The 16,975-nt window shown below is 41.4% G+C and overlaps 1 protein-coding gene across 2 annotated transcripts; it reads left to right on the top strand.

The window, feature by feature from the left end:
- Nucleotides 1-10,544: 10,544 nt before the first annotated feature.
- Nucleotides 10,545-14,835, top strand: LOC103700999 (GDSL esterase/lipase At4g16230-like). 2 transcript variants are annotated; one of them, XM_089924730.1, is made up of 6 exons: nt 10,637-10,940; nt 11,678-11,765; nt 11,870-12,000; nt 13,275-13,520; nt 14,073-14,328; nt 14,412-14,835. In XM_089924730.1, exons 2-6 carry the CDS (start codon nt 11,687-11,689, stop codon nt 14,633-14,635), a joined length of 936 nt encoding a protein of 311 aa, XP_089780856.1. In that variant the 5' UTR covers nt 10,637-10,940; nt 11,678-11,686; the 3' UTR covers nt 14,636-14,835. The 2 variants fall into 2 exon arrangements, with proteins under 2 accessions (XP_008781147.3, XP_089780856.1); XM_008782925.5 differs by having other exon boundaries at nt 10,545-11,765.
- Nucleotides 14,836-16,975: the final 2,140 nt, after the last annotated feature.

The raw sequence follows: 16,975 nt of genomic DNA, 5'->3' as shown, positions 1-16,975 counted from the left end.
GGTAGGTTAGCACAGAGCTTGCATCTTAATAAATATTAAACGGGTATTATCTTTCCATAACCAAACCTATTTGAAGTTGCTATCAATTGGCCACTGTTATCAGGATTTATATATTTAGAGTCAGACTAGTATCCAAATTGATGTCTATGGTAATTAACATGTTCCATAATTTTTTTTTTTGGGATGAAGAGAAATAGCCACCCACTTTATTATACGAAATTTAAACTAAATGAGTATATTAATGTACATGAAGGTATACAACTTGTTCCATAACTCGATGCAGTAGCTGAATACCTTATTCAAGGATGCCTGCTTCATCCATGGAGGCCACCGTGGCAACAGCCAAGGCCGCGTTCTTGGTGTGATCAGTGCAAAAATCACAATGCAGGCTCGCATTATAGATATTGTAACCTCTTTTTATGAACTTGACATGAGCTAAAAATTTCAGACAAGAGGAATGTTGTAGCTTGAGAGGCGTGTAGGCATGTTGTGTATCGCTTAACTTCACAGTTGGTATATATACGGTGCCATCCACCACCTGTTCATTTAGATCTGCCACAATCTACATTTAGATCTACCACAATCTAGCTAGAAGGAGAGTAAGAGAAAAGGAACTGGTTAGTCAGTTAATTAGTTTGCATAAAAAATAGAACAGGCGATAGCTTTATGTCCATTGTATGAATTTAACAATCACTGAAAAATATGTGATACTCTTGCAAAAAAAGGTATCTTGCTTGGAATCATAAGAAAAAAGGATCTTGATAACTCGGAGGTGTCACGCCCCTGCCTGCGCGGGGCACGTGAGGCACCCAGTGCCCACGTGGGGGCCACATGAGGGGGGAACACGGGGCTCCCCTGCCAGATATTGTCTGGTTCTGGGGCTTCACGCAAGCATCCTTTACCCCTCTCCGGTTTTATTTTTCACCCAAAACGTGTCTGCAGGATTTGGAGACACCCGCCTCATATGCCTAGGCTCTGGAACGAGTCTTTCCGATGTGGGACTATTGGGCCTTACACCCTTCCCACCATCGGACAAGAGCCGTCCTCGGCTCTGATACCAAATGTCACGCCCCCGCCTCTGCGAGGCACGTGAGGCACCTAGTGCCCACGTGGGGGCCACATGAGGGGGGAACACGGGGCTCCCCTGTCAGATATTGTCCGGTTCTGAGGCTTCACGCAAGCGTCCTTCACCCCTCCCCGGTTTTGTTTTCCTCCCAAAACGCGTCTGCAGGATTTGGAGACACCTGCCTCATATGCCCAGGCTCTGGAACGAGTCTTTCCGATGTGGGACTATTGGGCCTCACACTCTTCCCACCATCGGACAAGAGCCGTCCTTGGCTCTGATACCAAATGTCACGCCCCCGCCTCTGCGAGGCACGTGAGGCACCTAGTGCCCATGTGGGGGCCACATGAGGGAGGAACACGTGGCTCCCTTGCCAGATATTATCCGGTTCTGGGGCTTCATGCAAGCGTCCTTCACCCCTCTCCGGTTTTGTTTTCCACCCAAAATGCGTCTGCAGGATTTGGAGACACCCGCCTCATATGTTCAGGCTCTGGAACGAGTCTTTCCGATATGGGACTATTGGGCCTCACACCCGCCCCGTGTTCCCCCCTCATGTGGCCCCCACGTGGGCACTAGGTGCCTCACGTGCCTTGCAGAGGCGGGGGCGTGACATTTGGTATCAGAGCCGAGGACGGCTCTTGTCCGATGGTGGGAAGGGTGTGAGGCCCAATAGTCCCACATCGGAAAGACTCGTTCCAGAGCCTGGGCATATGAGGCGGGTGTCTCCAAATCCTGCAGACGCATTTTGGGTGGAAAACAAAACCGGGGAGGGGTGAAGGACGCTTGCGTGAAGCCCCAGAACCAGACAATATCTGGCAGGGGAGCCCCGTGTTCCCTCCTCATGTGGCCCCCACGTGGGCACTGGGTGCCTCACGTGCCCCGCGCAGGCGGGGGCGTGACATTTGGTATCAGAGCCGAGGACGACTCTTGTCCGATGGTGGGAAGGGTGTGAGGCCCAATAGTCCCACATCGGAAAGACTTGTTCCAGAGCCTGGACATATGAGGTGGGTGTCTCCAAATCCTGCAGACACGTTTTGGATGGAAAACAAAACCGGGGAGGGGTGAAGGACGCTTGCGTGAAGCCCCAGAATCGGACAATATCTGGCAGGGGAGCCCCGTGTTCCCCCCTCATGTGGCCCCCACGTGGGCACTAGGTGTCTCACGTGCCTCGCAGAAGCGGGGGCGTGACATTTGGTATCAGAGCCAAGGACGGCTCTTGTCCGATGGTGGGAAGGGTGTGAGGCCCAATAATCCCACATCGGAAAGACTCGTTTCAGAGCCTGGGCATATGAGGCGGGTGTCTCCAAATCCTGCAGACGCGTTTTGGGAGGAAAACAAAACGGAGGAGTGGTGAAGGACGCTTGCGTGAAGCCCCAAAACCGGACAATATCTGGCAGGGGAGCCCCGTGTTCCCCCCTCATGTGGTCCCCATGTGGGCACTAGGTGCCTCACGTGCCTCGCGCAGGCGGAGGTGTGACAGGAGGAATTCAGTAGAAAATAATTAAGAAATGCGGCAGTGCATTGGTAAGTTCATATCGTAAGAATTTAGTGATAATTTGTATACATTTGCATGCATAAGAGTAATTTGGAAAGGTATAAAGAAAGAACGAGCAGTGGATGAACCCGGAAACGACATACGATTAATAAAATTTTTGTTCCACATAAATAGAAGTTTACAAGAAAGTTTATGTCCAACAGGGACTGATCTGATCAAGGTTCTCTCTCTCTCTCTCTCTCCCCCCTCTCTTTAAAAGAAAGAAATGGAGGAAATGAAATACTCCCCACAAATTAATTGATGGAAAAGTTTATGTACAAAAGCAGGTGAGAAAAAGATTAAAAAGAAGAAGTATGGCAGCGATCGTTAGGGTCGTAGCTAGCGAGGGTTGCAATAAAGAAGAGATGATGGATAAGAGTTTCTTGCAACGATCTTGTTGGGGGAAAAATGAATTGCCCAAAACACGCGGATACATCGCCGGCACGTAATGACAAGTACAACGACAGCAACCCTCAAAGCGCCCGACCTTAGCGCGCCCGACCTCAAGGCACCCGACCTCAGGGCGCCCGACCTCAGCGCGCCCGACCTCAGAGCTCGCAGCCTTGTGGCCTTAGTCTCGGTTAAACTGAGCCCGATCGACCTCAAGCCCAAAGGAGACCCAGTCAAAGGACGAAGTAGACCTCTCCACTCCACCGGAAATCAAGCCCCTCTTCTCCTCATCCGGGATCCAATCCCGCGATCTCCGCCCCAGCGACTGTCAACGATTAAATGCGCACGATCTCAACGGACCTCCAGCCGGCCCAAAATTTTAGGTCATCTATGGCAACTCATTAATTTACACGATCTCGTCTAATCATCTACGGCAACTCATTAATTCACACGATCATGTCCAATCATGACGGTAACTCATTAATTCGCACAATCACATCACAGGTAACTTACACACCCCTCTTATAAAAAGGGGATCATATTTTTCCATTGGGAGACTCTCTCTCTCTTTCCAGAAAAAACCTCCCTCTGACTTAAGCATCGGAGGGCCGGCATCGGATACTCAGGCCACCGGCTTCTTGTAGGTCCCTTGGAGGACGCAGTCCGTTGATGCACCACCTGCCGGAGCTCCTTCTCCTCAGCCCGCGGTCGCTCCTGGGTCTAATTTCCAGCAACACGTCTAAACTGCTTAGTTGGGAAGATGGTCTCCCAAATCCTTGAAGATGCGTAGAATGCTGCACATCATGCTGCACATCATGGTCTCCCAAATCCTTGAAGATGCACATCATGCTGCATATGTGAGAGTTTCTTAATTTCACACCCAATCTGCCAACAAAATGCGGTTAATTACCAGCTGATTCTATGCTCTTTCGATGGAGAAATACTTCCTCGTAACATAAAACTAAGCATAAAGAAGCATAGACTTATGAAAAATTCCTAGGCGTAAGAAATGAAGGGCTCGTTTGGTTTGCGGGAAGCATTTTTTCTCATAGGAATATGATTCATGGAAAGTAAATTTCAAGGAAGAGGATACCTAGGAAAATACTTTTGGCATGTTTAATTGACTATGGAAAAGTAATAGATTTCCAAAATGTTTATGTTTGGTTGACCATCCACTTTCCTAAAAAAGTTATGTATAATTCCTATTATACCCTTAATAAAAATTAGGTCTTTAATGCCTCTTTAATGCTTCTTTAATGCTGAAGGATCTTTTTGGAAAAAAATAAAAATAAAGTGATTTCCGCCTCGTGGGAAAGTAACTTTTCCATGTTTCTTATAGAAAAGTCTTTCCCATGAAATGTGAGAATCATATTCCAATGAAAATGCAACTTTTCCGTTTCTCTCCTTTGAAAACTCCAACCAAACAAGAGGCATCTCATTACTTTTCCCTTGACCACACTTTCCTCCTTCTTTTTCCGCGAACCAAACGAGCCCGAAAGGAAAATATCAGCAAAGGAAACAGTGTTTTGATATTCCACGCATGATAGGCATACAGCCATGCCAGGGCGCTGTTATCACTCTTTATTTTTTTTTTTTTTCTTCAGTGTATGTGTATTTGCATCGCCCATGCAAGTCTAAGAGGAAAAATTCTTCATCTGTATGACATGTCATTAAATATTAATAAATAAGATAGAGAGAGAGTAGTAAACTTTTGCACTTCAAGTCTGGTATTTTGCGTTAACAGCCAGCATGGCCCGCCATAAATTCTTTACTTGCACAAGCGCACATAGAGAGTACTCGCATTTATATATTTTCTTTGTTTTCTTTTTCTTTTTAAAAAAACGGTTGTGGATCCACCACTCATTTCCTTGGCATAACAAAATGGAAAGCCGGAGGTGCCGGGAAACACCCAGCACAAAATGGTTTCTGTACATGACCAGTTCCAAGCAAACACCTTGATCTGCCGAGAAAGAAATAGAGAATCGAAGACGGCAAACTAAAATGAGGTTGGTATCCAAAGAGCAGAAGGGATAAGGATAAAAGTTTGAAGGTGATGTCGAACAGCCAGCTTGCATGGCGAAAATTTCTGCCTGGGTCCGGGTCTGGGGCTGGCACACACCTCTTCCTTTTAGATTAGCCGTGTAAGAAACCAGTCCATGCATTAGTGGAAGCATGAATCATCTATAAAACTACAACGTTGCTTTATTTTATTTTGAGAAAAACATGGGTTAAAATATTTAATTAATATTTTTTTGCTAGCTTTTTTTAATGAGATTCTGCAGCATTATTGTAAAACCCTAGAACTGGGCCCGGTCCAAGTGACCGGCCCAGTCCCAAAATCTCAGCCTCACATGCAACGCACGTGAGGCGACGGGATGGATTTGTTTCCATCCCGAAGAAGAAGGAAGCCCTGTTTTTAGGGCTTCCTCTCCTCCTTGCGGCCACCGAGAAGAGCCGTCGAAAGAGAGAGTGGGGGAGAAAGGGGCCAGTTGGGTTTCTTCTTCTTCTCCTTCTTCTTCATTTTTGTCAGTACGAAGGGGGGGGTCTTCTTCTTCTTTTCCGTCGGAGAGGGGGAGGCGCCGGTCTTCGTCGGGGCTGAGGTAAGAATCTCTCACCTTCTTCTCCTTTTCTTCTGATGCTTGGCCACGATGTGTGGTGGTTGGGGCCGGCCGATCGCCGGATTTGGGTCCAAAACGGCTTGCCCTAGCCGTCGGCGTGTTCGCCGCCGCCAGTCGCCGGGGGTGGCCGGGCTTGCTCCGCCACCTCCTGCCGCTGCCAAGGCCGGCCACCGCGGCCGCCTTGGGTTCGATCGAGAGGAGAGAAGAGGGGGCGGCGACAGGGGGTCATGGGGTCACCTGTTTCACCGAAGGAGAAGAAGGGAATCGGGAGAGAAAAGAAGAAAGAAGAAAAAGAAGAGGGAAAAAGAAAAGAGAAAAGAAGAAAGAATAAAGAGAAAAGAAGAAAGAATAAAGAGAAAAGAAGAAAGAAGAAAAAGAAAAGAAAAGAAAAAAAGAAAAGAAAAGAAAAGAAAAAAAAAATATATATATATAAAAGAAGGGTGGTTTACGGGTATGAACCCGGATCCGAACCCGAACCCGGGGTGCTAGACACTTCGGCAAGGTCGGCCCTGGGAGAATGTTAAAATTTAGGTTTTATATATATATATTGTGATGAATTTTAAAAGAAAATATGGTTTTTGAATATTAGGTTCTGCGAGGGATTTGCGGAATTAATTGGATTTGTCGTGGATCGCGTTCGCAAGGTAAGTGATGTAACCTCTTTACTAGATTTATCGGCAAACTATGTATATGTTTTACGAATTGAATTGTTCGTGATTTCGAATTTAATGCATGGATTATATGTGTATTTTAGAATATTGTATGATTCTGATTGGACGTATTTGCTTCTGGTTCAAATTGTGTTTAATTACTCTAACATTGTACCCTTTGGTTTGGAACATTAAATATAATGTAAGAAAAGATTATGACTTGAAATAGATTCAGGCTTGCAGTCGGGCTATGTTGAGGACCCTGCCAATGGGGGCTAATACATTGGTATCGCAAGAAGAATAGTCGGTGATATGACCCTACCACAGGGAACATGTGGTCATGGTTCCTGGCTGTTGAGTTGGATCTTATAAATTGAAAGAAATTAAGATATGAACAACATTTGGTTTGACACGGTACGTTTTCTTTTATATAACTGGAATATGAAATAGAGAACAAACTGAACTATCGACCTGGCTATGTTGAGGACCCCGCCAATGGGGGCAGATACGTTGGCAATTGACTGTCCTGAAGGACTCACCGCAAGAAGATTAGTCGGTGTTGATGACCCTGCCACAGGGAACATGTGGTCATAGTCCAGGATCGACATGATAAATTGAATATATGAAAGAATCTTGAAACCGCGAAAAGAATCTTATGAATTCAAGAAATATTTGACTTATACTTTGGAACTGCATATTTATTTATTTTCACATATTATTGCTTGATTTATCTAGCTAGAGTGTTCATTACTTACTGGGTTGTCTAGCTTATTATATTATCTCTTATTGTTTTACAGATTTCGAGAACTAATCTATTGGGGATTCAAATTGGGGAGAGCGACTAGAAGGATTGTGGCACAAGTTATCTTAGATTAGGGTTATTTAAGTTGATTTGTTATTATGGACATTTATTATGATTGGTGGACTTTTGTTATTTTAAGAACTAGGTTTCTGCATGTTGGTAAATGATTATTCCGCTGCGTATTTAGACTTGTGAGACCTTATGACTTGAGTTAGTCAATGGAATAAGATTGTATTTATTCAGTTAAATTATTTTAGAATTGCATAATTGAGGTGTTTGGTTTAGATGCCTTGCATGCTCGTGGGGAGAGTTTCCTACGGGTGTGCGGCGGTTGGTGCGACCCCCGGCCCGCGATCTCGGGACGGGGGCGTGACAATTATAATACTAGCTAACTAACTGTTGTTACTACAAAAACCTACCCTACAAGATGATGTTTCGGTGCTCACAGCTACCCTAGTTGGTAAAGAGTGATCTAGTAGAACCTGGCCATTTTATTAGTAATTGAATCGGAGTTTGATTGGTTGCAACAAAAATGGATCAAGAGAACAGGTATCTTAGAATTATATATTTAGTTTTTTTTTCTTTTCTATCGGTTCGAAAATTTGCTGTTCTCACTTTTGTGCTTCGATCTCTTTCTAAAAACAAAACGGCTCAATATCGATCCAATTGAACTTCTAACTTGTTGTTTTTCATCTTTGCCCTCAACCTCCTGATCCTTGGACCAACTAGCGACGAAACCCTCAACCACTTGCTGAGTTTTATAATTAGAACCCTATCTAATGAAGCATCCTTTTTGGTAGTCAAGCAATAGTAGACATTGAGAGAAAACTCGACTACTTTGAACCTGAAACTAGAACGGATAAGATTGCTTATTGGAAGGCGAGACATATTTGCAAAGAAGTCCACTTGCCAAAAGATTTTCGACGAGGGACCTCCAATGATTAAGTCAGAGATCTAGAGAAACAGTGGAAGAGAGAAAAAGTAAGTGGAGATGGCTTACCTAAGGGTCTCTGGGTCGTCCCTATATATAAGATGCGCGTGGAGTCTGTTACCTAATTTATCAGGCAGTATCATACCATAACTGCATTATAACAACTAACCGAAACAGCTCTTCATGATTATTATTTGGCGATAACCACACAGATCGTGTATTAACTATTGTACTAGTACAACCGTCGTTGCTATTCACGCAATAATTTTCAGTGTTATTCCCATATTGGACCTACCAGAATAGCACATCGATCCATACCAAAGTCGTTTGCTCTAAGTAAGGTCCAACTCAAGGTTGAGATGACCAATATTTCCTTCATCAGCTGCAAACCTAAATTCTTGTTCTCATTGCTGTCACTTACAACTCCTTACAACCTAAGAACCAGCCGAAGTTCTTCCCGTCAGAGACATCCACGAACACCAACCATGCAAGGGAAATGATACGGTAAACAGAATAAACAAACAGATCACCACCAAACTTGTCGACAACCTCAAATAGTAGCGCATGTTTAGCTTGGATTTCTTGCTATTGGGTTTTACAGGAGGGGTTACATGAGGGATTCTTGGCAATAAATGAGAACGTCCAAGTCTGCGTCGACAAGATGCAGGCAATCTTAAATTGGATTACTTAATAGCTTGGTTTGAAGGCATATAACAACTAGGCAGCCTGTCATCCTCGACAAAGTAAATAAAAAATCTGGCAGGCGTTCTAGGAAAGGAGCGGTCGGTTTTTACCTTCATTGCATGCACTTCCGATTTAATGAACTGCGGGCTATATTTTTCACTACAGAATCCACAGTTGCACAGCCCACAGTATCAAAGCAAAATCTGCCAAGATCATAGTTCTCGATCGTATAGTTTCACAAGGACAAATATGTGCCTTACTGCCTTCGCTGCATGGACGTAAGGATAATCTAGCATGCAACCAGATGTAATTCCTCGTAAGAATAGATTACATCCTTTATTAGAAAACAAGTTTTAGGAATAGATTTTTGATTTCTAATCTTTGGATGCCTGAAACATGCTCATACATTCATAACAATATTCAATCTCGAGCCTTTTACAAGAACTCAAACCTCCTATAAAAATAAAAAGAAAAGAAAAAGAAAGAAAAGCTTCAAGAACCACATTACAGTATTCGCACTTTACACCGGAATATAACATGTATTCTGCTAATCGCGGTATGTCTCGTGGCATTCAAAATTGTTAAGGTTTTTTCCTTTATTTCAAGGGTTTTTTTTTTCTTCTTGATTCCAGGTTTGGGTCTTGGAGCATCACTCTTTACAATACAGGGCAAATAGATTTTCATAAAATTTTCTTACTTATATGGTCACTATGTCATCATGACATTTTTTATAATACTAGCATGACCTTTTCATTATCGTTATGATATCATGGTAAGGTTGTTGGGAACTTGTGATGACTGATGAATAACCTCCAGTTGATTTACCTTTTTTTGTCATAATCTAATCACATATAAAAAATCCAAAAAACAATCTGAAGTCTCCTTTATTTGGTCAATAAAATCCATCAAGTGCAACCAATCATAATCGCAACATCCCCATAATCCTAGCAACATATTTTCCTTTCTTTTTCTGATATATATATATATATATATATATATATATATATATATATGTATACAAAGGAGGGTAAAACCCACAATTTATTGAGGAGAGAATTCTTGCTGTCCGTCAAATCAAATTCATCCCGGTTTCTGGTCCAGATCCTCAGTTGGCCCCTTGAATTGCATCTGCCCAGATCTGAAATCAGGCTCATTAATATCCTTACAAACAAGCAATGCCCATCCCATCACTGAGAACATGGATTCGACCCTCACAGCATTAAAATCCATCCATCCATTGAATTGTTCTCCCATTTTAGACCCATGCTGACACCCATCTCCTCCATTAAGACAGACCTAAACAATGAGACTCTACTCTCAATCACTTCATACTTTTTTTTTAATAAATAATTTATATAATTTTTGCATGGATACCTCCAAGAAAACCAGAAAATAAATTTTTGAGCGTTCTAGATAATTTTTCTTTTCTAGCTCATAGAGTTAGAAAAGAACGGGTGATTGGCTAAAAAGCAACCCCAACGCTGATCATAGTCCCAATGCGCCGAACAACGGGCGGCACCCTCCGCGGCGTGCTTCCTCTCGGCACAGCGCTGATTGCAAGAAGCGGCTTTTTGCACAAAGTTAAGAGTGGCTAGGTTGGTGGCCGTTGGCTGTTTAAGTTTAAAATAAGTCGACCGTTGGTTCGCGTCAGGCCGAAGATTGAATGCTCTGTAGGGGGGGCTTGACCAACGGCGACAAGGGTGTCGGACCGCGCCGGCGATCGCACAAAGTAAATATCCCGCCATAATGGGCAACAGAGGACATCTTGGGGGGGTGGAATCCTCTCGCCGCCCCACTTATCTGCCCCCCGGTCGCTCCATTAAACGAGCCATTTGCCTAAGGCCGTAGGCTCAGAGCTCCCACTCTTTTCCTCACTCGAGATGGATCATCTCACGGGTAGGTGGTGATCCCGCCTCACATTTAATGCTCGTCTCCTCTCCCCTTCCTCCCATGATAAAATGGAAGGCAGCGGGTATGCGCAGCCCCTGTCCTGGCGTTGAGTCTTTTGGGTGTGTGATCTCTGGAATCGTTACTCTGGTCTTCTTTCCCGGGCGCCTTTTATCGTTGGATTCTTGGATTGCACGTTACCCTTCTGAAGAAACTGCCTAATGAGCCGGCTTTGAGAGTTCCCTTTGCTGTTCTACTTCTAGCTTCTCGTGGATGTATATTTGATATACCCTTTTGTATTGGAGGGCTTTGTAGAAAGGCGTCTCTTTTGTTATTTTAGGGGTCTCACTCCTTTGGTTTCACGGGAAATCACCAACATATGTAGGTTTAGTGCTCTTTATATTCCATTTTTTGGTAGTTAGAAGAAAGAAGAGGGACAATAGGCAGTATTTCTTGTATGTTGGCGTTTGGCTTTGATGTTGTCCTCGCATAGTTAGTCGATTTTGGTCCTCATTTTATGCTTGGTGTTCTTGTTACCAAACTCAGAGAAGATTCCCAGAGGCATAAAGATTCCTTGGATATCGAGGATCCAGTCTTTTGTTATTTTCCATAGAGTCTCCAGATTTGTTGTTTTGCATGTCCAGCTCAGTTCTCAGTCAGATTTCTATAGCCTTCATCTCACTCCTCAGAAGAATATGGCCTTCATCTCAAGGCTCTGATACACAAAACTAGCAGCTTGAGCAACTTTTATCTTTCTATTGCCTTTGCTGTCTGTTGCGTAAACTTTTTTTGATAAAACTCTGTTGCAGAAACTTGACATTCCCATTCTAAAAAGAAGCAGCTCGTCTTTCACAGTTTTCTTACCTTCTCTCTCTTTTGACAATATATAACGTTGGTTAGGAAGAATACTTTTTCTTTCCCTTCCTCTAGCTGTGATCTTCTTATCCTCGCTGATGGGTTATCTTTCCGACCATCATTACATTCTTGGCCTTTTTTCCATAATATTGGGTTGTTTTGTTTTAAGAACCTGCTCTATGAATGCTGCACCTGCTAGTTTTGTTTTTGGTGATTCATTGGTTGATGTTGGAAACAATAACTATATTGTTACTTTATCGAAGGCTAATTACATGCCAAATGGTATGGACTTTCCAACTCGTCAGCCAACTGGGCGCTTCACCAATGGACGAACAATTGCAGACATACTAGGCAAAGCTGCTAATTCAATTAACTATTTCGGATGTTTTTCCCTTATTGTTTTCATGTTCTATGATGGAATCGTTACATACTACATGTCTTTTTGAACCTTTTAGGTCAAGAATTGGGATTGGAGAATTTCACTCCTCCTTATATGGCTCCAACTACTGTTGGACCCGCGGTACTGCAAGGCGTCAATTATGCATCTGGAGCAGGAGGAATCCTTAGTCATACAGGAAATGCTTTTGTAAGTGGACTCTTCTGTTTTCCTTTTGTTTTGTAAGAAGTGAATATCATAGCCAAGATTGTTTATTGTCAAAAAAGTAGTATGGTAATATTGATATTTTTGAAAATTACACAACCGAGGAACTTCGAACGATAGACACAGGCAAGGTATGCTGTACCGGCCTGAACCGGACAGTATAAAACATATCGTACCGTACTGGTTTAGTACCGGTACCTGGTACGGATGGTATACCAACACTCGGTACGCCAAAAAAATTTCGTACTATACCGACACTATACGGGTCTGGTACCGGTACGGCGAACCTTGGACACATGATTCTGGTGTTATGTTAGTTAAAGGATTGATTTATTATAATTACTTTTGTGTGAAATTTATCACACATGCCTTTTCCTACGGATTGATCGTGTAGTTATGATGCTCAGAAACTCTATATGCTGCTGTCAAGTGTCAAATGGGCAAATGCTTGTCGATTCATAATTTTTGACTGAATATATTTATACTGCCTATATTGGAGAATAACAACTAGAGAAAATTTGCTGAGCCAATCCCCAGTACAGAAGATAAGGCTTAGAGGTCACAGATATGGTCACTACTTTATACTCTATGAAAAGATTTACATTTTTTTTCAAAATGGTTTTTCACTGTATTAGATGAATTTTGATTCCATGACAAATGCTATGAGCCGCCAGTCAGTTACAAAACAGTTCCTCTTGTCACCGTGGCGTTCACTTGGTTTGTTGTGATTTGACAAACCCCTGTTAATCAAAGCAGTTTCTGTGAATTGCACCAATACCATCATACTATCAGAATGAGGATTTTTTTTAATGGCTGGCATCCCATAGCATGACTGTTTCAAGAATAACAATGTCTAGTTCTATTTTAGCATATAATTAATACCATGGATAACCTTTCTTTTTTGGTAGAAGATAGCCCGACTTTGGAACATTGCTATTTGTATCATCTTTGTTCAGGCTATCAGGATCCTGTGGTTGGCACACCTCTCCTCAGTGCATGGACTGGGAGAGGTTCAAGCTTCAAACATGCAAGATGACATTCCCAAAATATTTCTCAAAACAAAAAGAAAGAAAGAAAAGAAGAAAAAAAAAAGAGAAAAGGCTAAACATGCGCTTTTTCCCATATGCCCTATGTTGCATATTTTCAAATTTTTTATTATGTGAAGTCCGTAATGCATTCCTTTCAGCGCTTTTCACCTCAATACATTATGCACAAGTTTCATCTTTTGATTAAAAAAGTGATTTCTTAATGTTTTGTAGGGTGGACGTATTCATTTAGATGCACAGATAGATAACTTTGCACATACCAGGGAATACGTAATCTCAAGCCTTGGAATGCCTGCAGCTTTGAGTCTGTTAAGGAGCGCTCTCTTCTCAGTCGTGATTGGTTCTAATGATTTGATCAACAATTACTTGACTCCTGTTGTATCAGTGCCTGAAAGAGCAGTAGTATCTCCAGAAGAATTTGTAGAGGCCATGATCTCAAAATACAGGATGCAATTAATGGTAATCACTTGTTGCTTAGTTTATTTCTTGTGCATTTCTTTGCAACAAATATATGCCTATGTTTATTGATAAGCAATAAACATAGGCATATATTTGTTGACATGTCTATGTTAACCTCTTTCCAAATCTACAGAAGTATGACATGTCTATGTTAACCTCTTTCCAAATCTAGGGGAATTTGTAAGGGTTTTTCTCATCATGAGCTTAATTTGTGACGAATAAACTAGGTCCCCTTAGGCACCAACTTCTTCTTGGGTTAACAGAAAGCTCCTTACTGGTCTAAATTTACCTAAATGAGAAACCTGGCACCAGGTTTTAAAATGATTTATGCCTGGTTTATAGCTTGTCAGGAAAATCTGCTTCATTATTTTATGGATCCTTCTTAACTTAAGACTGATGATCTATAGCTGACCTGATCATTGGCAGGAAAAGTTTCTCAAATGGTTATAAATTTGTTGTTTATTGTCAATGATGATGATGATGATGATGATGATGATGATGATGGCAACGTCATCTAACTCTTGATTTTTTTTTCTGTACCATGTCCTGTAGAGACTATATCTCTTGGGTGCTAGGAAAATCATTGTGGCAAATGTTGGACCCATAGGCTGTATTCCATATGAAAGGGACACGAATCCATCAGCTGGCAGCAACTGTGTGGAGTTTCCAAATCAAATGGCTCAATCCTACAACAAGAGGCTGAAAGATCTAGTATTGGAGCTGAGATCAAACCTTGAAGGAGCACTTATAGTGTATGCCGATGTCTACCGAATTGTGGCAGACATCATCCAAAATCATAAGAATTATGGTATTATATCACAAAGTAATTGTTGTAGCAGTGTTTTTAAACTGTTTGTCTATATTGGCTTAAATTTGATTTCGTCCCTGCAGGCTTTGAGGTGGCTGATTTTGCATGCTGCTTCCTCACAGGGCGATTTGGAGGCTTGGTTCCATGCGGTCCAACTTCTAAAGTTTGTCCTGATCGATCAAAGTATGTCTTTTGGGATCCTTACCATCCTACTGACGCTGCAAATATTGTCATAGCACGACGATTGCTTGATGGTGATCTGAATGACATATTTCCTATGAATGTGCGGCAACTAGTCGGTGCTTGAGTGTTCTGGTCTGCAGAGGAAGGCTCTGGAGTGACACTTGAATTACACATTCAGCAAGTTTATGCCTCTACTTATGTATTTTTTCTTCATAATTCTACCTATATAGGTGACTCACTCTGTCACTTATTATGGTTCTACGTGGAACTGTGTTGCATCACTACCTTTCAAATGATAATCTAGTAAGACTTTTCCAAAAGGAACATTTCTAGAATTTCATTTTTTCTGTTATTTTTTGATTTACTTGATTGATGCGAAACTCATCTTTATAATTAGGTTCTCATGCTCAAGCTTAGGCGATGGTCATAAAATTTTTTTTCCCTATTGGAATGGATCTCTTGTCAAGAGTGGAACTTTCTTCTTATTTATATGGATTATTCAACGAAATGCCTGGAAATCAAGTGAAGTTACCCATAGCAAATGTTTTCTTTTGATTTAAGTGATGCTGTCAGTCTGGTCAGTCTGCCATAAAAAAAACTAGCTTTGAAGTTATTTAGCGGGCTCATTGTAGGTTGGTGTTAAATATAAGAATGTGCAGAACCTTTACACAGAGTCTTCCATACTTACGGTATTCCAGAGCATACTTACTTCGGAAAACAGAATAATCCAAAGAACCCATATTTTTGATGACGATGATGTGCTAACTTGTGGCTTTGTTTCGGCACCTTCATCTTCTCTGTTTGGAAGTAAGATACCATCTAATTCATCCAGAAAAGTTTTTTTTTTTTTTTGGTAAGACGGATGAATTAGTTACTTAAAACGAGTATATATGCATTCATGAAAATCAAAAAATAAAGTATTCAAAAATTGATGCGGAGGATATATTGAAGAATGTTACAACATAATCCAATGTAACTGGCTGCATAGCCCGCCATCCAATCTTTTATGCTTTCTTATTCCATAAATGGCTTGCAGTAAAGAATCCTTGGCCACCATGGAAATGCAGTGTCACATAATCATCCACCATCCAAAATTCAGGGATTTGTCAAAAAAAAAAAAAGATCAGGAGCAGCAAGTAGTTGAGCAATATGGAGCGGACTTTGAGATTTGCATTTGAATTTTGATTCATGATGCAATAAGGTTGGAAAGTGATCACGAGGTCCTGCATAAATCTCAAAATCCATTACTATTGTGCAACAGAGCTACACAGAAACAGTTGTCAGCTTTCACTTATGCTATTTGAAAGGCCTCGGGTGTCTGAAAGGCACGGACGCACGGTTCGGAGAATCCCATGTTCAGATTGGCATTTGTTACCAGCTTCCTTCTTAGCGTAGGTCACCTTCATGCCAAACTGCCAACGACGTTTAAGCGAGGCTGCACCGCTATCATTAGCTGCGTCCTACTTGCAGTGCATCGTGGTTCTTGTCCCGATGTACACGCATGCACATGCATGCATGCACGTGCACACAAACCCACACGTGTGTATATATATATATATATATATATATATATATATATATATATATATATATATATATATATATATATATATATATATATATATATATATATATATATATATATATATATATATATATATGTATGTATGTATGTATATATGTATGTATGTATGTATATATGTATGTATGTATATATGTATGTATGTATATATGTATGTATGTATGTATACACATATGTATGTATGTGTGTGAATGTGCGTGTGTGTGTGTGTGTGTGTGGACACACACACAGGTACGCAGTTCATCTTATCCCTGCGTCCGCTGTCTTCGGAGGAAGACCCACAGGTACGCGGCCATCAGCTTTCTCCGTCGGTCCACCGTTTGCTCTCAGGTTATCTCTCTCGGGCCACCGGTTCTCGATGCGCGATCAGTCTTTCTTTTCTGTTTTCAATTTAATTCATGGCTCTGACAGCTCTACTATGTGCTAATTTTCACCTTCTTCTTCCTCCCATTAGCATCCAAAACCTTGAAAAAATTGCGCACAAATTCCCATTTAGATATTTCATTATCTTTTCATAATAATAAATTTTGATACCATATATATCATGCATATATGAAGAAAAATTATGACAATTTTATACATTCGGTAGACTGGAGCTCTCTCTGGACATGCTACATATGAGAAAGGATGTAGAATATCGGCTGATATTTCCTGCTCGCTTTAATTCTTCAATATAATTTTAATTAAAAAATAAAATTGATATTTAATCTAGTTTTTTTTTTTTTAAAATTCAAACTCATCATATTGGTCAAGATATTTATATCTATCTCCATCCAAAAATATCAATCAAAATCTTAAAAAATTTTGAATCCTTCCAAATTTTCCTTTTTAACATATCAATGAAGGTAAACATAGATCGATATTAATTCAACCATGCACCAA

The sequence above is a fragment of the Phoenix dactylifera genome, chromosome 8 (genome assembly GCF_051530095.1).
Source record: "Phoenix dactylifera cultivar Ajwa chromosome 8, Ajwa_hap1_PhDact_Kaust_v1.1, whole genome shotgun sequence".
NCBI classification, from domain to species: domain Eukaryota; kingdom Viridiplantae; phylum Streptophyta; class Magnoliopsida; order Arecales; family Arecaceae; genus Phoenix; species Phoenix dactylifera.
This window is presented reverse-complemented; position numbering and strand designations above follow the sequence as displayed.